This window comes from Grammomys surdaster, unplaced genomic scaffold, assembly GCF_004785775.1.
Source record: "Grammomys surdaster isolate TR1022 unplaced genomic scaffold, NIH_TR_1.0 126391, whole genome shotgun sequence".
In the NCBI taxonomy this organism is placed as follows: domain Eukaryota; kingdom Metazoa; phylum Chordata; class Mammalia; order Rodentia; family Muridae; genus Grammomys; species Grammomys surdaster.
Window position 1 is genome coordinate 15,888,711 of NW_021621185.1, and position 25,009 is coordinate 15,913,719.

General features: G+C 35.3%; 1 protein-coding gene across 2 annotated transcripts in view; it reads left to right on the top strand.

The window, feature by feature from the left end:
• The window catches only part of Homer1 (homer scaffold protein 1), a 99,200-nt gene that overhangs the window by 38,945 nt on the left and 35,246 nt on the right, over positions 1–25,009 (top strand). For both annotated transcript variants that reach the window (XM_028760181.1, XM_028760180.1), the window contains exons 2-5: positions 556–712; positions 5,506–5,637; positions 8,229–8,321; positions 13,809–13,948. In XM_028760181.1, the coding sequence (XP_028616014.1) occupies positions 5,536–5,637; positions 8,229–8,321; positions 13,809–13,948 (335 nt within the window). In that variant the 5' untranslated portion in view covers positions 556–712; positions 5,506–5,535. The remainder of the gene's footprint in view (positions 1–555; positions 713–5,505; positions 5,638–8,228; positions 8,322–13,808; positions 13,949–25,009) is intronic.

Genomic DNA, 25,009 nt, shown 5'->3' on the forward strand with positions numbered 1-25,009 from the left:
GGAAGTGGTTTATTTGTTTTAGAGCTTACAATCCATTATTGAGGAAAGCCTGGGCAGGAGCTGAAGCAGAACTTACAGATGACCATTGCTTACTGGCTTGCCTAGCTTGCTTTCTGATACAACCCAGAACCACCTGTTCAAAGGTGGCATGGCCAACATTGGGCTGGATAACCCCCACCCCCATGAATCATTAATTAGAAAATATTCCTCAGAGACTGCATCCAAAGGCCAATTTGATACATGCAATTCCTGAATTGAGGTTTCCTCTTCAGGTGACTCTAGTGTTGTCAAGTTGGCAAAAACCTGCAGAGTTACCGATGACTTTAGTGGGTAGCTGAATTCATGTGTACAGAATCTCTGAGTAGCAAGAATTGGGTGTAATTGTTTTAACGAAGTTTATATTTGGACTACTTAAGCTTCATACCGGAAAGAAAGATTCTTTTATTTATGGATATATTTAAGTTTCTCGTTAATGCAGTCACTTTTACAGTTTGTATGTCCTCTTGTCTAATAAAGTAAAACTGTTTTTAGTTATCATTTCCTTTCTTCCCTCAGGGAACAACCTATCTTCAGCACTCGAGCTCATGTCTTCCAGATTGACCCAAACACAAAGAAGAACTGGGTACCCACCAGCAAGCATGCAGTTACTGTATCTTACTTTTATGACAGCACAAGAAATGTGTATAGGATAATCAGTTTAGATGGCTCAAAGGTAAGCTGCATTTACTTCAGATAATCTCACTGCTTTGTAAAACGTAGAACTTCAGTTTCATTCATATTTTTATTTTCATTAAAATATTTCTTCTAGGCTTTTTGAAGCTTAACTTTAGGAAACAAAAAGTGATTATTCTTAGAGTAATAGCATTTTCCCCTCAAATTATTTGTAGAAACTAACTCCCTTATTATATTGAGCTATATGAGGAGACATATTCTTCAGCTTTATGATGGGTTAGTTTATTTAATAAACATTCCTTGTATCTCTGTTTTATATTGATGTTAAATGATAAGAATATTTCTGATAGTCACCACTTTATTATTAGAACAATACTAGTTATTAGAAAGGCATTTATTTAGCTTACAGTTTGAAGGCTAACAATCCAAAGGGTATAGCCCTAGCTTCCTGATGCTGCTTCTCTTGGTTGCAGCACTGTATGATATAGTAATGATGACCAACGTATGGGTTAGCAAGTAATTACATGTTGAGCTGGTGGAGCTGAATGAGGTCAGGCCTGCTCTCTTTATGACAGTCCATTCAGTAGAATTGAAGGAGTTGTTAAGACTCACCCTCCTAGAGCCCATGCCCAGTGGCCTGATTATCCACCTCTACACATCTTTGAATTGTCTATAATACCTCCTTCCAATCACAGCTTCCAGGGGCATGGGGCTGAGGATCTGGGTTTGGATCCCAACACCCACACAGAATCTAGCTCCAGGATCTCACACCCCTTTCTGACCTCTGCAGGCACCAAACACACATGTGGCAAAATACTCATAAACATTAAGTAAATAAATCCAAAACAACAGCAAAGATCCTTTAGGAGAACACACTTAAAGCATAACTAACCATAATGACTTCTGTATTCAAGTAGGCAATTCAGAATCCTTAAATCATGAAGGCTACCAACTTGAAAACTAAAGTAACACAAGTATAAGACAGAAATCTTAAAAGTTTTGCTTTTAGGAGAGGCATCAAGTACAGTTGGCTCCATCCTCAACTCCTCAATTCCTGTTACAGCTTTCATGGGAATGCTTTCCAGGTCATCCTTATTCTCACATCTGTGTAAGTAGTTGTAAGGATTTAGTAAGTATCAGCAGAACATACTTCATGCTTGGTGGACAGTATGCTGTTCAGAAGGGAGAAAATCTATTTTATTACCAGTGAATTTTATGTAACTAACTTATATTCCAAATATCAGATCCTGAGGTTTCCTTTCTTCAATCTTTCTTGGAGCTGTGAGATCTTTCTGACCTCTGTGAATTGAGTGCAGAAGTTAGGAACAGAGTAGAACCAAGCCACCTCATTGGAATTTGTGCTGCTTCCAGTTTGCTAGCCATGTGACCTTGCACAAGATATCTAACTTCTGTACATCTGCTTTTCACATGGGAAAAAAAGATTGTTATCCAGATAATTAGTCTTTCTTTTCACTTTTATATGAATGAATGAAAAGACTTAAGATTGTGATAGTTAATTTCTGTGAAGTGTTATTTAATGAAGAGTAACTGCTCATATGTTTGGTTTAGTGAAATACAAGTATTAAATATTATCTCAGGCTTTAGACTGCTAATTTATTTTCCCTCCTTGAACGTACAGTTTATGTAATCTATTGTATCCAAAGTACAAACATAATGTGCTCTTCTTAGATGGTATTTTAAAGGTGGAAATACAGGTCAACTGAAGCAGTCCATGTTTAGGAAGAGAATTTGCATTGAATTAAATGCATTTCAGTTTTTTCAAGTCTTTTTTACCTTTTTACATCCATTTCTATATTTTTTCATTGTGTTAGAAAGCCCAGAGAACCCTAAGAAGAAAACATTCATTTATTCTTTGTGTGTGTGTGGGTGCGTGTGCATATGTGCACGAGTGTTTGAACTGTACACATGAACACGTGAAGCTGTTGGGTTTTCTGTCTTTTTTTTCTCTTTCTTTTATGACAGGTTCTCACTACTTAGCTCCATCTGGCACTAAAATTTTTCTTTTAAAAAAGTTCTTAGTTATATCCTAATCAAAAAATGTAAGAAATAAAAATTTCAAGCATAAGATTATTTAACTTTTTATTCAGTGATTAATAATACAGAAATGAGGAAAGGTTCAGAGTTTAGATTAGAATGACTCACTTTAACAAATCACAAAAAAGTTATTTTGAAGTGGTTGAAATGAGCACCAGTATCCACCAGCACATTGATTAGTCCTTCTTGTTGCTATTAAATGTATTATCACCAGCCTTTTAGAGTCAGTGCGGTCTGATGCCAAATTTTCCTTTTCACCTTATTTAACACTTGGGTCCCTCCTCAAATGTTTCTTGGAGAACACTGAAGGGCCACAAAATGTATCCTGGTCTGTATTTGCTTGCTCTGTCAAGTCCTTTTAGGGACTTCACAACTATTAGCATGCTCTGACTTTCCTGTTAGCTCTTAGTTTACGTTGTCCCAACCAGCTCTGTGACCACATTGCCTCTCTTACTACTGTGTCTCAGGGTTCCAGAATTGTGTTTGGTAGCCAGTAGGTACTCAGAGAACATCAGAGACATCCTGACCCTTTGTTGTTTGTTTATAATCTTTTTTCTAGTTAGTCTTTTTAAATTTTTTTAAAGATTAATATATATATGAGAGAATGAATGTTTGCCTGCATGTATGTATATTTACCATGTGCATGCTTGGTGCCTGAAAAGGATAAAGGAGAGTATCAGATCCCTTGTAACTGGACTTACCATGTGAGTGCTAGGAATTAAACCCAGGGCCTCTGCAAGAGCAACAGATGCTTTAAACCACTTACCTACGTCTCCAGCCCCTAGTCTTATTTGATGACCGTTCCACAAGTCAAAATCTTTGTTAGCTATGCTTTATATACCCAAAATAGTATGCTGGTAGAAGCTGCTTTGAACCAAATGGTGAGGAAGATTTATAAATACATAAGTTTTGTACAAAGATAAAAGCTCTTGTATAGAAATAGATAACACATCCATTTCCTGTGAGGAAGGAGAGAGCCAGTTTTTGTTGTACCGTTGGGCCTCATTTTGGCCCTGGCTTGGGCCTTGAAAACAAACTCCAGCCAGGCTCGAGTTTTGAGACCTGTCTTAGTCACTTCTGTCCCAGAGTAACTCAACAGGACCTGTTTAGCCCTGCCTCTGCTCAGCTGTTGCTGATGTAGAGCTTTGCCATTGGCCCCGTCAGTCACCCCATACCCTCCATACCTCCGTCACCCTTCCCCACCCGCTTGTCATCTCACCCCTCCAAAACCCCTCATCCCTGTGCTCCAAGTTTATAGAAACGAGATTGTTTCATTAAAGTTGAGTTCCTGCTCGACCAGACTCCCAGCCCGGTGTGTTTCTTTGGGCCTGACACTCACCATCCCTCTCAGCCCCGGAGAGACCTCTCTCTCCTCTCGCCTGGACCTGCCGGCTGAAAGGAGCTGACATTGTACCATCTTCTTTTCTTTAGTAGGTCATATGGCTATATATGTCCTTGTTGAAAGTTCGTCAATACCTGATAGCTAATAAATATTTTATATTTGTGGTGTTTTTCACTTGATAAACAAATTTTTCATAAAATGCTGAAATGATATAAAATAGAAATGCTATGGCTACCAATCTGTTATTTTGAGAAAGGAAATGAAAATATTTTTTAGAAGTTTTCCTATAGTAAAAAACAAACAAAAAACAAAACAAAAAAAACCCTGCTAAGCGATTGTCTCTTTTTCTGTATGAAAATGTATTTTATGTAAATCATATTTTTGAAAAGATTCATTATATGTTTTAAAAATATCAAAATCACTTATATTCATTCATATATTATGCTACTTTATTTTTGATTTAGTTTTGTTTTATGTATGTAGGTGTTTTGTCTGCCTGCATGCCAATAATGCCACACTCATACCCATTGCCTTGAGAGCCCAATAAAAGGTACTAGATCCCCTGGAACTGGAGTTACAAATAGTTGTGAACTGCTATGTAGGTGCTACATATTGAACCCAGGACTTCTGGAAGAGTAACCAGTTCTTTTAACCACTGAAATATTTCTCCAGCCCCTTATACATTTATTTTTGAAAGATTCTGTTAATACTGAAGCCTGTTTGTTTCTAGAGAACAGCATCCAAAATTAATAAATAGTGATCCTAAACATTCAAAAGGAAGAAGCTGACCACATTCAAAACTGTTTGAAGGCTCACTTGCCTCATATATGCAAGGTCCTGGGTGTGATGGCCCAAAAAGGGTCAAAAACCAAGATAAAAGAAACTGCCAACATTTGTCTGTTACCAGTTTGTTAAAAAATGGTGGTTTTACAAGGTACATCTTTACGACCTTGGTTTCTAGCTTAGTCAGCAAGTTGCTTACATGTACAGATGAGAGGACCTGAGTTCTATCTCCACCACGCATGTGCTGGACTAGGTAGCATATTAGCAATCTTAGCATTGGGGAGGTGGGGACAGGTTGGCTGTCCAGCCAACTTAACCTATCAGCAAGCCCCAGGTCCAAGTGAGAGACCCTCTCTCAAAACCCAACCTCCACAGGCTAGACAACCTGCTCAACTGCTTATCTGAGGTGTCTAACCTCCACAAGCACATGCATGTATGAACACTCATACATACACCTTTGAAATCTTTTGGATCATTAAACATGTATCTATAGTTCTACTAGTCATACATTTCTACATTGCCACCACTCATTATCTTTATTTAACTTTGTAAGTTATAAGTGATCCTATTTTTGTGTAGCTGAAATGGTCTTATATTTAAATGCCTATTTGCTTCCTTTTTGGCTGACTACTTCTGTTTGTTTTCTTTTTCAGGCAATAATAAATAGCACCATCACTCCAAACATGACATTTACTAAAACATCTCAAAAGTTTGGCCAATGGGCTGATAGCCGGGCAAACACTGTTTATGGGCTGGGATTCTCCTCTGAGCATCATCTTTCAAAAGTAAGTTATTTCAGTAGATCTTCATGGAAGTCTTCATCTCTACTTTGTGTGTCCTAAATATAAATAGGAAGTGGAGAGCACAAAATAGAGGAGAAATTTGTTTAATATTCTGAGAAGTATAGTGACTTTAAAATAAGAATGTTAATATATTAAATGTTATATAAATAAATGTAAACAATACTAAACTTAAAAATATCTGTCTTTTGTAATTCTTCATGGAGACTTATTGTGCACTTTAAAACAGTCACTACTGGTTGAAAAGGGTTTCTTGTATTGAATTATCTGTGTGGAGGAAGTGAAAGGTAAGATCTCTGTTCAGAAGGGGTTTTGCTCAAAAAATAGTACCCTTCAGTTGGCGATGGTCTGCAAGATAAGTAGCCATCAAACTTCCAAATTTTTTATTAGAATTTAAACTTGACATAATAATAGATTTCAGGTGGATTTTGTTGTTGTTGTTGTTTGTTCCTTACTATGATAGTGATTTGCCTGAATGTCAAGTCTCAGAAATGTCTGCAGTACAGACTGAGATGCAGTCAGATCTAGAGGAAGTTCTTGAGTAATGCTGGTCAGATGAATCACAATCTAGATTTATTACGATGTAGATCATCACCAGTCTAAATACTGGAAGTAAAACAGTTGTCCTGGCTGTAAATAAAGCCATCTCACGCTTAAATCAGGAGCACCTTGAGTGCTTGTGGATATTACATGGAAAGGGTGGAAAGAGAGGACAAAGTACACAGGAAAGAGAAACAGTCACCAGGTGCTAGATGATTAAGATGGATATCCTCACTTTGTTCACTAGATTTTACACATAAGATACAAACTTCTGTGTTAGCTATTTTATTAAAGGGTCTGCCCTCACTTCCGATGCTTACATCAGGTTTGATATAAACAGGATCCGAAGATTAAATTATTCCAGCACAAGATAACAGACTCTTGTAGGTAGACACAGTTCACATTTACATTAAACTGTAAGCTTATTTATTGTAGAAATTTGTTCAGATCCAATAAATAATTTTAAATGGCTTCGACTTTTGTGAATATTGGCCTGATTTATAATTAGTTTAGAAGTTGAAATAATCTATTTTCATCTGTTTTAGTTGTAAACATTCATTTACATGGATGTTTTCAATATAAATTAAAGTTTAAAATTGAAACTTTGAAGCTATTTTAAATATTGTCTTTGTAATTGTTAAACCATTCTCTGTAAGATGCTTATAGTGTAAGTGTTGAATGATTTGACTGTGCTTAGCAAGTCTTACTTTCTGAATATGTTTTTGGGCTGTGGTGTAGGTATGTTAGATCAAAATTCCTCAGTATAGCAATGCAGATGAATATTTCCCTTCCAGAAATGATCTCCTTGAGAAGTTACATGTTTATTATAATATATTAGACACTACACATTTTATAGAACTTCCTGTGGGTTGTCTGCTAACAGAGAGAAATTATAAGTAGTTTCTACTACATGAATTTCATGTCTTATACAACAAAGAGCCAAAGTATAAGTTGGTTTCTGAAACAATCTTTTATGAAATGCTTCTTAGTTAGGCTTAAGTAAGTTTTGAAAATAAATTAGATCCTTCATTATATGTTTCCAAGTTGCTGGGTAGCTAGCAAATGTAGTTGAGGATTAGTGAGTTAAGACCTGTCAATCATACAGTCTCATCTTGCCTCCTGTTACTTGGGGTGTGTGTGTGTGTGTGTGTGTGTGTGTGTGTGTGTGTGTGTGGTGTCTGGGAATGGCTTTTATTTGTTTTCTCTTCAAGGTAGAATACACTTCTAGCCAATCGTTACTAGTTGTGACCCCTAGCATTTTTAGCTTTGATTGAATATTGAATAATAATGTGATTGCCAACTGCAGGTGCTTCAAGTTATGTGGAAAATTTGGATTTTGTATTTATTTTGTAGCCCTAACTACCTCTGAATATAATGATAAAATAGCTTCCATACCCAAACATAAATAGGTCCTGTGTGTGACAGTGGTGTTCCTATGGATTTCTAAGAATTAGTGTTTCATGTATAATTTTTTTTTATCTCAACAACGTTTTATATTATTCTTTTTCTTATTTAAACTTTACGTTACTGCTTTCTGTTACTGAATTGGCTGTTTAGAAATCTTTGCTAGTTTTTTAGTTGTTGCTGGTAATAGTAAATGTAATGATCTATAATACAACTACGACAGTGTGAGCATTTACATTCTAGTAATAGTCAAGAACTTCTTACTATTTTGATATATAAGTAGATAATTGAGTATATTTTCTTAGTAATTAAGAAAAAGCATAGCATATACCTGTCTAATGGTTCTACCACTCATGCAAGTCTTAATAAATTGTATCTTAATAACAAAAGAAGAACATAGATAAGCCGGCTTGCCAAATTCTAACTTCTTTATGTGGTGATGTTTTGAACAAGATTTATCACAGTGCTTATATACAATTTTTGGAGTTCTGGCTTCTTTTCCCATCTTTTCATACTACAAGCTTTATTTATTGGGAGGCTGTGCTGTTTATGTCAGTTCAAAAAAATGAAGGAAATATGGGGTCTGTGGCATACTGCTACTTGGTTAATGTGTATAGTCTATGTGTGTTCAGTTTGCAGAAAAGTTTCAGGAATTTAAAGAAGCTGCTCGGCTTGCAAAGGAAAAGTCGCAGGAGAAGATGGAACTGACCAGTACCCCTTCACAGGTGAGTGCCATGGTCTGCTTTTATGTATGAGCCTAGTTCATTTCAGACTGTCCCCTTTGTGCCAGAGTGAAATTTGGAAGCATAATGTCAAACTAAATTACCAAAGTAGATACAGAAGTACACTGCTTAATTAATCTCTACTGACAGAGAATATGTCAGTGTTTACAAGAATATTTTTTAAAAAATCAATATTAACCCAGATAACCTTTATATATCCAACAATAGAAGAGCAAAAGTACAAGATGGTCAACTTGTGGTTTTGTCCATATTCTTTTATGCAGGTAATAGTAAGACAAGTTGGCTTGGAAGGGCTCCTCAGGCCAGGAGAGGTTCAGACAAACAAACAAACAAACAAACAAACAATACATTCATGTCCTAGAAGATAGATGTGACACATCATGTAGAGCTCCTGGAAAAGCCTGAAGGGAGTAGTTAAGAGGCAGACAGATTGGAGGGAGTCTAGCTAGACTTTGAATTGGGATTTCATGGGGAAAGTGGAAGAGCAACAGTAGTTTTAAGATTGACAACTTCATTGGCTCTCCATTTCTGTTGAGGTAATGAAGACAAAGGAATATGTTTCTGTAGTACGAGGCCAGATAAAGAAATGTTTGATATTGGCATGGCTAATTTGACATCATAGGTGTGCTCCCCACTAGCCCCTTAGTTTCTCTTAAGAATTTGCTAGTTCTAGGGAAGATAGATTATTTAGTCAAAGCATTACAAACCATTGGATAATCGAGATGAGTATTTACATGCAGGCTTGACACCCTGAGTTCTCTCCCCAGAACTCACAAGGTGCAGGAGAGAACCAGCATCCTGGTCCTCTGTAGCCCACTGTCTGCTTTAGCTTGTGCATCCTCCGCATAACAATTAAAAAATCAAAACATTACAAAATATAAATCATTGTAAAATACAAGGCATATTTGTTCTTCCTGATCTTAAAATTTCTTGATCTCTATTTAATAAGCCTCACTAAGTATAAAGGATTCATTTTTATTTTCATTAGCAGAGTTCTGTGAAATGCTTTCCTCAAAGACTAAACCTTGACTGCAGATTGAAGCCAAGGCCCATTCTTCCATACTCATAGTAGTCTGGGGTAATACTGGGTGATCTTTGTTAAACTGTGTTGAATCTATTTGTTAAATGCTCTTCTACTCCCATGATTCCTTTAAGCATAAATCCATTTACAGTTATGTGCCAAAATGTGTTTTGAGTTCTGATTCTTAAGGTGAATGATTTTGTTGTTACCAAAAGATGCAACAAACAGCACATTCAGTAAGTGAATACACAAAAGTATCAATAAACTGAGTGGATAATAGATTACCATTGTATTTATTTACTGTTTCTCCAGTTATGACTTAATACTGTGTTTAATTAATTGTGAATGACTACAATTAGTAAGCTGATTTCTTCTGTATAATAGAAGGGAAGTCTTTAAATGTTCACTTTCATCAAACCAATATAGAAAAGGTAATCATACTTGAAAAAAATGCTGTGATATAAAAATAATAAAGAATATCTTAATTTGATCAGCATTTGAGATACATTCCTAATTTATCTTTTCAAATATTTGAAGTCTACTGACTTACTATGTAGGAGCCAGAGAGAAAAGTAGAAAAAGCAATTTCTTCTTTTTCTTTTCCCTATATTTTTGATGATGTAATGCTTCTGTTTTGTTTGGATGAAATAGTTTAAATGGAATAACTCATGATAGTAGATGATCAGAACCTTTGTTTATTTAGTTTTTTGTTTTTGTTCTTTGAGGAGGTAGACTAGTTCGGAGTATTTAAGTGTTGGGATGGGAACGTAGTATAGGCTTGAGATCGCTTGTGTACTGTTGGATGTCCACACTACAAGTCAAAACAGAACGAGATGGGAGCACAAGATGGCTCAGTGTAAAACCGTGGGCTGTGCAAGCCTAGTAGCCTAAAACTGACCCTTGGAACCTCAGGATGGAAGGAGAAACCCAGATCTTGACTCTAATACCTCACTCTGTGACCCTTCCCTTCCTCATTTCTTCCTTCCTTCCATCCCTCCCTTCTTCCTCCCCTCCCTCCTTCCTTACCTCCTTCCCTTCCTCCCTCCTCTCCCTCCCTTCCTCCCTCCTCTCCCTCCCTTCCTCCCTCCTCTCCCTCCTTTCCTCCCTCCTCTCCTTCCTTTCCTCCCTCCTCTCCCTCCCTTCTTCCTGCCAAACACCTCTTTTCCTTCTACTTCACAAATACACAACAAACAATAAATTAGATTAAAGCACAGAACAAAAGCGTACACATTTTCAAGTCAGACAGAATCAATTGTTTTCAGTGACTAGGGAAGAGCTTAACCCAAGAGTGCTTATACACCTGTAGCATGGGTATTCTGTCACTTACGCTATTGAATCAAAAGAGGCGAGTGTGCTAAGGACAATGGCAGCTCATGGTTAGTGGATGATATGTGCTCTAGATCCCGGCTTGAGTCTTTCACTGACCTCGATTAGCGTTATGAATTAGATAAGTAAGTGATGGTGTATAGGCGTCTGTACATGAAAAGTGGGAATAAGACCAACTTATCCTCAGTTATTGTGAGAATTCAATAAGGATTAGAAAATACCACATAGTAAACTTTTAATAAATATAGGCACCTGTTGATATTGATGTGGTTATAATGGTGGGGATAATAATTATAAAGTCTTTAAATTGTCTAGCACTGTTAGGAAAACAGAGATGACATATGTTTTAGGGTTTTTATTGCTTTGATAAAACCATGACCAAAAGCAACTTCAAGGAAAGGGTTTATTAGTTTTTCATAACTCAGGTCATAGACTATTGTGGGTAGCCAGAGCAGGAATCTGGAGGCAGGAACTGGAATAAATAAAAGCCATGAAGGAACTCTGCTTATTGGCTTGCTCCTTATGTCTTGTCCAACTTGCTTTCTTATATAACCCAGAACCTCCCTAAAGCTATCACTGCTCACAGTAGGTTAGGCCCTCCCACATCAGTTATTAGTCAAGAAAATGCCTCACACGCTTGCCTGTAGGCCAATCTGATGGAGGCAATTCCTTAATCCCCTCTTCTCAGATGACTAGCTTGTGTTAAGTGAACAAAAGCCAATCAGTACAACATGCTTCTGAATTCTCTTGAAGACTTAATAAAGCTCGCTGCAGGTTTTAATTTACTAGGCCTAAGATGAAGCCCAGCTATTACTAGCTCTGATTCCTTTTCCAGAGGTACTAATGCAATTGGCCTTATCTTATTAAGGAATGATATAAACAGACAAGTAATCCCACCTCTTTCAAGACCTGAAATGAAAGAGTTTGCCAGTTAGAGAACAGTTCGCCAGCTTCACTTGACCTGGCCCTAAGACTGCATAGATGGCTCTTAGGCTGTTGTAAAGTACAGATGATGATGTAAAGTACCTCTAACAGGGATAGGTTTTACAGCCCAGAAGTAGTGCTCAAGGTTTATGGGGAAAGGGTCAGGGAGAGACAAGCCTAATATAGGCAGTATGGGCGGAGCCTGGCTCAGCAGGTACCAAATATAGTCATAAACTACATTCCTCCCAGCAGTTGGAGAGAACAGCTGAGTATCTTTTCCCTTTGGAGAAAGGAGCTGTGCGTTAACTTTTCCTGGCGTCTCCAGTGTCTGTCTGTGTGCACAAGGGCCTTTTTGTCCTTTACAAATTATCTTTAGTTTTGAGGGGTGTTTTTTGTTTGTTTGTTTGTTTTGCTTTGTTTTGTTTTGTTCTTGTTTTTAAGAGTGAGTTTACTTTGGCTTGAAGTGCAAAGGAATATAATTCATTATGGTAGAGAAGCAGCTAGTCACATTGCATCTGAAGTCAAGAGGCAGAGAGAGATAAATTCAAGTTAAACTTGCAAAGATATTCAAATACCCTATTTTTCTCTGATACATGTATATATGATACTATGTAAAAATACATAGTGTACTATATATACTTATAGTGAGTTTTACTTTACTTTATAGCCATTTACTTTTCAGACATTTTAAAGCCTTTCATTTGGTTTTAATTAAAATAACTACCCTAGTTTTGTGTTCAAATTTCAACAATTTGCATAATACTTAATCCAGTTATTTATTATGTAAGTACATTTGGCATAAACAATCTTGAAGGCAAATACAGCTGACTCTTGTTAAGCATTTAATGCAGTTAACTGAGTAAAACAGTGAAAAATATACAAGGAGAATGAAGGTTAACTTCAGTCAGTCAGTACATCGCATGTCCTGAACTTGGGGCTGGAGAGATGGCTCAGCAGTTAAGAGTACTTCATTGTTCTTACACAAGACCTGAGTTCAGTTTCCAGTACCCATGGCAGGGAACATGCAGTACCATGTAACTTCAGCTCTAGGAGATCCAAGACACTCTTCTGGCCTCTGTGGGCACATAGATACACATACACATACATACACATACAAACACACACACCACCCCTACACATAAATTAGGAAATAAAGCCTTTTTAAAAAAAATAGTATGGGTTAGTTCATACTCTGATATGTTCCTAAATGTTTACTGTTTTCCTAATCCTTACTATTGACATAATTAAAAGTTTAAATTAATTAATTAAATTAATTTAATTAAAGTTAATTTTTTAATTAATTTAAATTAATCTGCTAGATTTTACATTTATAACTCTGTCAAAAACTTCAGTGATAAGTCTGTTAATTTCAGAATTCAAGTAAAGGTGCCTCTTGTCAGACAGGAATAGAGGGAACCTACAGCCTTGCTACATGCTGCCCATGCACTATGCCTGTGTAAGATCTGTCACAGTTGTCAGGAAATGGGATTTCAGAGATGCTGGTTCTGAATGGTGACAAAATATAGGAAATAATTTATAAGAGTATATGACAGGGTTGCCTGAAATCTCAATTTCATCTTCTTTATGTATCAAACTCATAAAGTTTCTCCCTCAGATTTTCCTGTCAAGTTTGTATACAGAAAAGAGAGATATTGACAGCTTTATTGCAATATGAAAGAATGAAGTGGAATAAGTCCTCTGTGAATGTTAAGTAATCAAGCAACTGCTTTAGCTTAGCTAAAAAGGATGAAACTAAAGAAATTTCATTTCCCGCTTTCTTAGAATTTGTGCAGGGCCTAGTGAGGAGGGTGGGGCTGCCCGCGCTCCGCCCTGCCTGGGTCATACACTGTGCTGCTCAGGCTGGCCTTAAGCACACTGTCCCCTGCCTCAGCCTCTGGGGTGCTGGGATTCCCTGCAGTCACCACCTTTATTCTGTTTAGTTACCTTTGTTAACCCAAATAGTTTCAGGGTTTTGAAATTGTATTTCTAAATTGTTATCTTTATAATTTATTGTATTTTGATTAATTTTCTTATGAATTGATTTCCTGCCAAAATAATTGTCTTTTTTAAACTTAATTAAAATTTCAACTACCATTTGATTCGTCACAAATAGTTCATTTAGATGAAATTGTGTGCTTGAACAAAAGTGTAACACTTTAAAACACACTCTTAGTCTTTTTTTCTCTCTCTCTTTAAAGGAATCAGCAGGAGGAGATCTTCAGTCTCCTTTGACACCAGAAAGTATCAATGGGACAGACGATGAGAGAACACCTGATGTGACACAGAACTCAGAGCCAAGGGCTGAGCCAACTCAGAATGCTTTGCCATTTTCACATAGGTACACATTCAATTCAGCAATCATGATTAAATAAGATGAATAAATATGGAATTCATTTGTTTTTTTAAACTCTTAAAGTTACAACCTTAGAGTGAAAAATCTCAGGTCAGACGTCTTTAATTAATTTATTGTTTTTGGTTGCTCAGATTGACTGAGTATATTTCCATTATCTATGTAGAGAAAGCATTGAGCTAATTACAGGAGAAATGTTTTCAATGAACAAAACATAATTCTTTTCTATCTGTATTTTAAAGATTCATTTTGTTAACCAGTTTTCTGTTTTTATATATGATATATAAGATTTATAACTTATAATTAGAAACAATTGAATTCCTACTCTAAAGGAAAGCTTTACCAGAGGCCTACATGAGATGTCACAGAAGACAGGGATACCAGGCATATGCCTGTTAACATTAATGCCAGATTTCTTTTCATATGCCAACAGGGGAAAGCTTGACTTCCTGCTGATTCTTAAAAGAATCCTGTATTCTAAAAGATACATCATGTTCTAAATGCATTTTAAACTAGTAACATTAGTTATTGGCCATACTGTGGTATTAGTAGACTGTAAAGATGAATGTGAAATGGCACTATTGAAAGTTTTTTTTTTTTAAAAAAAAAGCCCATCTACCTTAACACTAATTTTTACCCTTTTTAAAATGCTTTTTATGAAATAGTCTTAGGTAAAAATTAAGAAAATAGGTTGGTGTTTTGTTTTTTTGTTTTTTGTTTTCCTACACATTTCTTGGAAGGACCAACTTTAGAAAATTACATTTGACAAATAAAAAAATTACAAAGTTAGATATTTCAAACTCTCTTAAGTGAGTTTTTATTGCGACTGAACTGCATTAATAGGGGCATAGGATTAAACATACTAGACCAGCACCAAGGGATCTCCTTACTGGGCTGCGGGACAAGGAAATTAGGGATGATTCTTAAGAGTAAATGGGGATTTTTTAATGTAAGGACACTCTTCTGCTAATGCTAATAATTCTACATAAGATGGTAGACATTTTGAAGAAAGTTGTTCATGATTTTAATGACTGCAGTGTAAGTGCTTTCTTTCTCTAGCTATAAAGGTAGCTGGACACAGGAAAACCTTTATTCCCTCAATCCGACTCCCATACAGTCATAGTCATTTAGTGAGCGTAGTTTTTTAACAAAAGACTGCAGTTCTTTGATACCATTACAAAATTTACATTATTTAATTATAAAGAATGTTATTGTAGGATAAAATTTTAAAATATTTTAACTATAATAAGGACAGGAAAAATTTCCTGTTTATTAAATAGTAGTTTACATTTTCATTTAAAAGACTGAACTGTACTGAATGTTCATTATATACTTGGTTTAACACCTAAATTGAGCCATCTACACTGAATACAATGAAATTTAGGAATAAGAACTTTTAAATTTAACATTTGAAGAAGCTATTTCTAGTTTATACACCTAAATTTTTCTAAACGTTTACTATTTTGCTAATCCCATTGTATTTGTATTGCTTCCTTAGAATTGGTCCTCATCCTGATTTTCCTCTGTTCTTGAGTGTCTGATAAGAATCACTTTTATCTTAAGTAAAGATACTGCTTCTGTGACTTGTTATGGAGGATTTGACAGTATTCTAATAGAAAACCTAGATTAATTTAACCTTATAAGTATGGTAAAAGCATTTTATAATTATATAGTTTTTCTTATTATTTTAAGGATTTCCAGCTATAGTATTTTATGAAAATATTCCTCTGAATTTGATGTTTTATGATTGTGTATTCATTTACTTGACTGAAACAAAGATTTCCATATGAGGTAGATTATTTACAGCTACTGCAAAAATCTCTGATTATCAAGGTAGAAGATCTCAGAGATGGTGTTATTCAAGATTTCCTAAACTATGGTAGTTTCAAATAGGTTTTTCATGGCTCCTGAAAAAGAAGAGAGTAAAGTTCACTGTAGTGGGTGTTTCAGTGTTAAGCATTTATATGTGTATGCTGAATTATAATGTAAAGCACCATAGTATGAAAGCTCATGCCTTTGGCTTATTATGAGAAAACTAAATCTTTAAATTTAGTTTATGGGTCCTAGGTCCAGTTGCTCAATAGTAACTACTTTAATTTGACAGCTCAGTTATTCTGACCTTGCCCTAATGTATGTATGTATGTATGTATGTATTGTGTATATACATATATACATATCATAATACATATGTTATATATACAGTATATATATACACACACATATATAGTATATATGTGTGTGTATATATATATATATTCAGTTAGTTAATAGTACATTTAAGCCAAATATCTAACATAGGTACACTATGTAAGTATCTATCTGAAAAGACCTATATAGAATTGAGATCAGCATTTCATGAGTTAGAAACAGAAAGAACATTATAATTAATATTTCTTAAGTCTAAAGTACTCATATATTTAAATTGGATATACTATTTTTCCCTCTTGGCAAAGGAAGACAAAAATCTTGAGTTTAGAGATTACCTAGATTATCACTTTGCCTTTCCTTCCTGAGTACTTGTTTTTTGCTTTTTTTTTTAAAGATTTATTTATTTATTTTATGTATATGAGTTCACTGTAGCTGTCTTCAGACACACCAGAAGAGGGCATCGGATCCCATTACAGATGGTTGTGAGCCACCATGTGGTTGCTGGGAATTGAACTCAGGACCTTTGGAAGAGCAGTCAGTGCTCTTAACCGCTGAACCATTTCTCCAGCCCCTGAGTACTTGTTTTAACAAAAAAAGACTAGTTTAAGAAAAGGGTTTTGCTAGTATGTTCCTGCATTTGTTCAGTCTCATTTTACTGCTAAATGGAAAGCAAAATCACTAGAATATCCGTTTTAAAAGAAAACCAGGACAGTTATGATGGCCATACCCAGGGTACATAGTGAAAACAACAAAAGCCAAACAAAAAGTGCAAAGGTAGCAATCCAGTCAGTCATGCTACCGGAAATGGTAGCCGCTTGTGCTTTTCTTAAGAGTCATATTTTATCCTATGTCTGGAATCGGCAATTAGTAAAGGAACTGTGACTTTTATTTAGGCTTGACAATTTTAGTAATATGACTATAGTCTATTCTGTAACTGTAAGCTTTATTTTAAAATTATGTTGATTTAGGAATACAAGAAAGTTTTATTTTTAATTATAATTTCATTATAAGATTTTCAGATATGCACAGACAGACTACAATAATAGACTCCCATGGAAATACCACTTCGGCCTTAACAGTCTGGAAAAAAGCATGGCCAGTATTACTTTATCACTACACTCACCTTGTTCTCTGCTAATGTGTTATGACTGCAGTGCTGAGACTCAACTGCAGAGCTGTACACGATAGGTAGGCCCTGCACCAAGTGAGCCACACTCCCAGACTTACCATTTTATTATTTTAATTTTATATTTTATGTGTATGGGTGTTTTGCATACAGGCATGTCTATGCCTGGTACCCACAGAAACAAGAAGAGGGTGTCAGATTCTTTAAAACAAGTAACAGATGGTTGTGAGCCACCATGTGGGTGCTGGGAACTGAAGCTGGGTCTTCCACAGGAGCAACTAGTGCGTGTAACTACTGAGCCAACTCTCCACTCTACATTGTTTTATTTTTAAAGCAAATCCTAGATACATAATTTCATCCACAATAATTTCTTAAAATTATCTTGAACTCTTAAGTATATATTAAGCTATTACAGTTTTTATTTCTCCTAATTCAGTGGTATAATTCCTTACCTTGAATCGTTTACTACTTTCTTTGGTTCCTGAAAACTATACTGCTAAATTAAAATGTAAACATATGGGCTCATAGATACTTTAAGTGCTATAGTACTGTTTTATGTCCTTGTCAAACTATGCAATAATAGTCTAATCAGATTGGTTTCAAGGAGTGCTCACTCTTTGGTGTGCTCCTTTGAATGCTCTCAGAAGCTTGGGATGTGCAGAACAGGAAGACTGTGAGTGTAGATGCCTACTAATTTCTTTAAATCTTTTAATTGTTTTTTTTTCTTTAAAATTATTTTTAACTTAAATCATAATTACCTTTTGAGGTTGAACAGAAACTCATTGACAAACTGAAGTGACTTTTTAGGGTGTTCTTTGAAACCATAGTCTTATATCTGGGGACTAAAATGTCATTACGCCCTAATAGACTAACTTGTATGTTTGTGTGGGAAAATGTTTTCCTCTCTCACTCAAGGTAATTGCTTCCAGGTGTCATTTGTGTAGAATTCTAGAAAGTGGTTAGATTTTTTAAAATAAGATTTAAGACAACCATTATTCTCTTAGAAGTAGTTAGTTTTATATTATTGTAGTACTGTTGGAATGTGATCCTGAAATATATTAATGAAAACTGAAATTTCTATTTTGTTAATTACAACCCTGACTCTCAGAGATGCAGTATAATACTGATTCGTAGCTGCTGTCATCTTTCTGAGAGTTCAGAACACAGGGCAGCAGTTTGTGAAGCCATTTTTTACTGACAAATTTTGATAAGTTTGGTTACTGTAATGGAAAGTAGGCTCTCAAGCACTGACTACATTTGGATTCTTGTAGTGTTTGGATAGTATGCTCTCACGGTGCTGCTGGACTTGATGCGTTTTAGAGGTGCTGCATGTATCTCCACTCTGTTGGAGAATTTCTGCGTCTTGTGTGTTTGCAACAACTCATTAAAAGGCGTATGCAGAACTATCTTGTAGTATATTGATTTTTGCTGTATAACAGTATAATAATAAACACTTGAGTGATTCACTCCATTTATATTTATTATTCTAAGCTTCAGAAAGGCACTAACTTGAAATTATATCTAGAGGTTTTGTACAACTTCAAAAATTAAATTTTCTTGGATACTTTAGGCAATATTTTAACCACTTTTTAAAAAAATGTAAATGTTTATATTTAAGTAAGCTAGAGTACACCAAAATGTACTTTTATAAATTAAATAGTTTGTACTAATTTGCAGATACTACAAATAATAAAAAAAAGTGAATGGTGTTAAAAGGTCTCAGTACTTCTGGTGTGCCGTTGCACACCTTCAATCCTGGTGTTCTGGAGGCAGAGGAGAGTAGATCTCTGGGAGGTCTAGACCAGCCAGGGCTGCATAGTGGAACCTTGTCTCAAAGAGGTCTAACTTATCACATGCTATGCACATTTAGGGACATTGTCTCCCTCCTTTTTAAGTACTAAACAGAATTTAGAAGGTTATAGTTACGAGCTAAAGTAAAAATAATTGCTGTATATAATTTTTATTTGGAATAAATTTGTATAGCTGGGATTTAATTTCATTAGAAGAGATTTTTATCACTGGTAAAATTGTAGGTGAAAAACTATACATATTACAGCTCCCTTAACTGCTACAGTTGTGATTTTTTTTTTTACGGTCAAATTTCAAAAATTCTATTTTTCAGAATTAATATGAAAGCTAAGGTAACTTGAGATCATAATTCAACAATTTAGAAATGCAGAATTTACTTTACATAATTGTAAAAGGGTGACATTTTATAAGTGCCGTCTTGTTAATTAGATATACTTAATTTTCTGCCTTAAATTCTTGAAAAACTGCTTTTATTTTTTTCTGAAGTCAACCAAGATTTTGTGGAAATGTTAAAATTTGCTAAAACCTTTTGTGAGACATTATCACTCAGTATAGGTAATTTATAAGAAAATTATTCTGTGAGATTTTGACATTTCTAAGGCACTTTGAGTGTGGGTTGCTCCCTTTGCCAGTCCATCTCCAGTGGCTGTGAGCATCCTCTCACTGCTGTCTGGCTGGAGTTAGATGTGTGGGAGCAGCTATGGGTGAGAGCCATCTAGATGACCCCTGACCCTGGAGGCTTTAAGACTTCCCGTTCTCTTTCTGTCCTTAGCAAACCAGTGTGTGGATTCCAGTGGAAGGAGGTGTGTGATCTGGACAGGACTGCTCCAGCACAGGAGGAAAATGGGTTTTGTTTCTATTTGATTTCAGACCTAAGAGTGTTAAGGGTTAAGACCAGAATATAACAAATCTAGAGAGGCAGGCAAGCCACATAAGTAGATGACAGTTTGTGATGTGGGTGTTGGTAAAGAATGATTAGGCCTGTGGTAAACTGGAATGTTCAGGAAGTGGAGTCAGAGGGATGTCGTCCAGGTGACTCATCTGATTTCTCCTCTAGAGCTTTGACCCCAATGTCTGTCAAGGTCACACCAATGCTTGCTTCTTACATTAGGCTCAGATACTTCATAGCACAAAGTAAATAACTGTGTGCTAACGTGTGTTGGAAGTATGCCCCAGTGACTGCCTTCCTTACGGAGTGACCACACTAGTGAAATGAGCATGCCAGCTGGGTCCATTACATCCGTTTACCAGTTTTTCATTCACAATTTAGCTTCTTAATTTTCATGACTTTTCCTACTTTGAAGTTTAAAGTATTAGAACTTTGGAAATGAAGTAACTTTGGCCATTTATGTGGTTTAGAAGCCACTTTATTTTATGAAAGTGGAAACAGAGTCAGAGAATGTTTTATAACTTTATCTGACTGGTGGCTGGATTGCGTCTGAGAGTTATCCAGAAGTCTGGACCATTAGAGTCTAACCTGACCCAGGGAGATCCTCTGTATAAACATTAAAAAGCTTTTTTCTGTGTCACTTTTCAAACATTGACAGGACCTCCTCATTTTATTATTGTGCAACTTGTTTGCCTCTGACTGTTCAACTTCTTATTTGTAAATTCTCAGTGTAACTTGAATTTCTCTCATACGCTTCTATTTATTTTATATGCACAGTAGAGAATCAATTTCTTTTGAACAAATAAATGACTTTTTCTATTCCTGCTGTTAACTGAGGTAGTAAGTAGTACAAGGTACATCAAGTTGATTCAACTTGTTCATTAACATAAACACATTTAATAGAACTAACAAAGGTACATATTTGAAGAATAATAAGCTTAATGTCCTGATTCTGACAAAACTCATTTAGCTGTTAATATTCTCTTTTCTATTTTTTTAATGACAGCGTTTTAGTAAAATAATTCATGTTAAATAATATAACATAGGCTCTTTCATAGTCCCATATAAAAATGTTCAGCAGTTTTGGTATATTCATGTAATTATACAACCTTAACTACAGTGAATTTCCACCCCTCTGTTGCCCCTTGTCCAAAATAAAAACAAACCTGTATCTATTAGTAATTACCCTCTTTGCCCACACGTGCATTCTCTCTTCCATCTCTAACACTAAACATTCATGACTCTGTGACTTGGCCTATTCTTTATGTTTCATATATATGAGCTCATATAGTGTGCACTGAGTCATTTGTTCATTCTGTGGTAACACTTTAGAAGAATTGCTAGACTGTTGTAGAGAGCAGCTGCACTATTTTGAATGTCCTTCACCATAGTAAAAGGGTTCTAGTTTCTTTACATAGCACCAGAACTTTTTACTGTTTGTCTTCTTCAACACTCTTGATACTGGATGAGCCCAGAACCCAAGTGTGCTGAGTAAGTGTTCTACACTGAGCAACGCCCTTCTCCCACGCCTCCTTTTACGATCACCATCCTCTTGAATAAATTTGTATTTTGTTGTGACTTTGATTTCCCTAATGGCATCTTTTGATATGCCTGTGGACCACTTACATATCTTCAAAAAAAAAAATGGCTAGTCAGATCCTTTACCTGCTGACAACTGAGATTTGTCTATTTTTGATTTGTGGACATCCTTTATATATTCTAGATATTAAACCCATATCATATGAATTGTTTTCAAATGGTTTTGCTGGTTCAGTAGGTTGTCTCTTTTTTGGATATAGTATTTTCAGTACAAACATTTTATCTCTTTATTTCTGATTTATTTATATATTTTTCTTTAGTTGCTTGTGTTTTTAATGCCATATGTTAAGAAGTCTGACTAGTCTGAGGTCATTAAGATTTACTACACTTTTATTTTCTTCTGAGTTTTAGCTCTTCAGTTTCAGTCTCTGGTCCATTTATTGCATGTGATATGAGGTAGAGGCTTGCCTTCTCCTCTGGGATTATGTTTTTCTATTCCTTTCCTTTTTTAAGGCCATTCTTTCTCCATTGGAAGTATCTTGGCATTCTGAGCAAAAACTATAAAAATGGAGGTTTATTTCTGAACTTTCAGTTCTGGCCCAGGGATCAATTCTATCCTTACACTAGTACTATATTGCCTTCATTATTTTAGCTTTGAATTAGTCTTTAAAATTGGGAGGTATGATTTGTATAGCCATTTTCTTTTTCTTTGTTTCTTTTTTTTTTTTAAGGATTGAGTCTTGAATCCCTACAATTTCTAAGCAGAATTATTCTATAGAAATTCCTTCTAAATTTCTATAGAGAAGTTGTTGGCATTCTGATAATCATTAATTAAAATTAATCTTAATTTTAATAGTTTTAAAGCAGATTCCTCAGGATTGTCTATAGATAAAATTATGCTAACTGATAGAGCTTTATTGTGTTACTGTTTTATCTAGATGCCTTTTATTTCATTTCCCTAAAAGCACTAGCTAGTACAGTATTGATCATCACATGAGAAGATGGAGGCCCTTATCTTATTTCTGGTCTTAGAGCAGAGTCTTTCATCAGATACAAGCTGTGCAATTTTTGTGGATCTTTAGCAGGGTAAACATGCTCCCCTGTGTTCCTAGACTTTTAACATTTTTTTCCATTATACTAATTCTCTTATGCTCCAACAATGTGATAGTTTTAATATTTATACATTGTCAAGGACAGCAATATCCATGGGTTATTTCAAGAGAAAAAAGAAATTTGATAGGAAAAATTCTTATAAAAACGTTAATATTTTTAGAGAACACACACTGAGCCTCAGCTTTACTGCATTAAATGTGAAGATTTCCATCATACAGGAAGTGGTTTTTATATAGAGGATATGAACAGAGCTCACTTGCTACCTGCTTTTTAAGGTGTATTTTTGTTTTGAAGATTAAAATTATTCATTTCAGATAATTGATTTCTTGTATAATTGCTCTACAAATGACTTTTTTTCTTATTGCACTATAGAAATGCCAACTTGTTATTTTAAGTGATCATCTATATATGATTTTTTTTGACAGTTTTCTACCTGGTTTCCTTTAGAGGGGTTGTGGTTTTGGACACAGGCATTTATAGTGTTTAGTAAACTTCTGCATTAGTCTTCAAACAATGCAGGAATGCTATGATAATCTCATAGGACATTTTAAAAGCTTTGCATGCATAGTGGAATAAAAAGTCCTAAAGAAATTAGTGTTAAAAAAATTTTTACCTCCATGTACCTGAGACACAAAAGGGGTTTGTTTTAATTTTCAACAATAAAAGTAGTCTATGACATTCCTGAACTGCAACCTTAGATATAGTTCTGCAAAATGCTTTTTTAATCCAAGGCACAAATTTGGTTTCTATAATGTGAGGCTAATAAATTTGTAGAAAATATACTTGATCCTGTGCCTTAATACATTTTTATAACTAATTTTTTTTAATGAATGCTCTTTTGTAAGCTAGGTTACTGTAAGAGACCGCCTAAGGCCTTCATGCTCTACTAAATACAGTACTTCCCCCATCCAGTACAGAGAGTGAATAATAATTCGTTAAATTATTTTATGAAACAGATTTTGTGTATTGTCTAATTCCAAGCACTCTGTTATTGTTTACCCCCTTGCTTTGCTTTGCTTTGCTTTGCTTGTTTTGTTTGAGATGGGCTTTGGCTATGTAGCTCAGCCTGGCCTAGAACTTTCTTGTCTTAGCCTTCCAAGTGCTTGCATTACAAGTGTTTGCCACCACACTCAGCTGGTAGTCCTACCTCTTTCAAGACACATTAACTGTTTTGTCACTATTACATGTGGCCACAAAGTCTTAGGTTCCATGACAAAGAGAAAGAAAGATTCTTAATGGGATTTTACAAGTTTCACCACATGCAGGACCTGCGAGTAGTCAAGTCCTGAACTCATACTGGACACAGTAGCATATTTGAGATTTGCTAGAGAAAGATATGTTGGACAATAAGAAATAAATACAAATATCACATTTCTAAATAGATTCCTGTCCCTTTCCCCAACTACCACTTCTTAAAAAAATTCTACTTGAACATAATTTTTTCTTTTTATGAAAAGTTGGACTCTTGACTCCCTTGCATCCTGATACTTAATGGATAGTGTATTTTTTCAAGTTTTTTTTTTAATCAGTTCTTAAAGATGGATTTTTTTTTTCCTTACTGTGAAGACAGCCAATTTCCTTTGCTGGAGAACTTCTCTGGCCTTGGTTATTTTTTAAATTAGTGAAGTCACCATTTCCCTTGGAAGAAGAGGATTGGCAGTTAATTCTAATTGAAAAGATACAAATGACCTCTGACTGAGAGAAACCCCTGGAAGAAGCATGACAGTTCAAAAAGACCAGCTCATGTCATGCAATTTTAACATTGAAGAATGAAAAGAAAAGAAGGTAGTTCTTTTTAAAGAAGACACCTGCTTGACTTCTGTGCGAAAAGAACAGCTAAACTAGAGCTGTCTAGAGAGAGAAGAGAAGGACTTGGGAAGGTTCATGTTTTAGAACTTTGGAAATGTCATGGTCCTTGCTTCACTAATATCCAGAAGACTGAAAAGCCCTTGACGAAGGGGGAAAAAAAATCTGTTGAAAATCAAAGTAATTCTGTGATGAAGAAAGTAAAAAACAAACAGCTGGTTTTCTTGGACTTCTAAATAGAACTGGTTCATGGATTTTATTTCTTTTTTAACTCAACAAAATAACAACTTTTCTCTATGTAATCTTGGCACGTGTAACATTGCTCAAGTCTATGCATTGTCGTGAACCCACCTCCCTACCTCACAGGGATGTTGTGAGGCACGTTTGAATGATTCCCACAAATGTCTGTAAATAGTAATTCATGTTTAGCTCTTTGTTGATAGTATCTGTGTATTTTTAAAATTATAAGTGCTTTATTATATCTTTGAATGAATACTAGGTAAGTTTTTTTAATGGAAGATAATGGCATTGTATTTGGTTCATTAGTGAGTATGAAGAATCCTTGTATAAAGAATAATTTGGCTGCATGAGATGTTAAACTGATTCTTTTACAATTGAG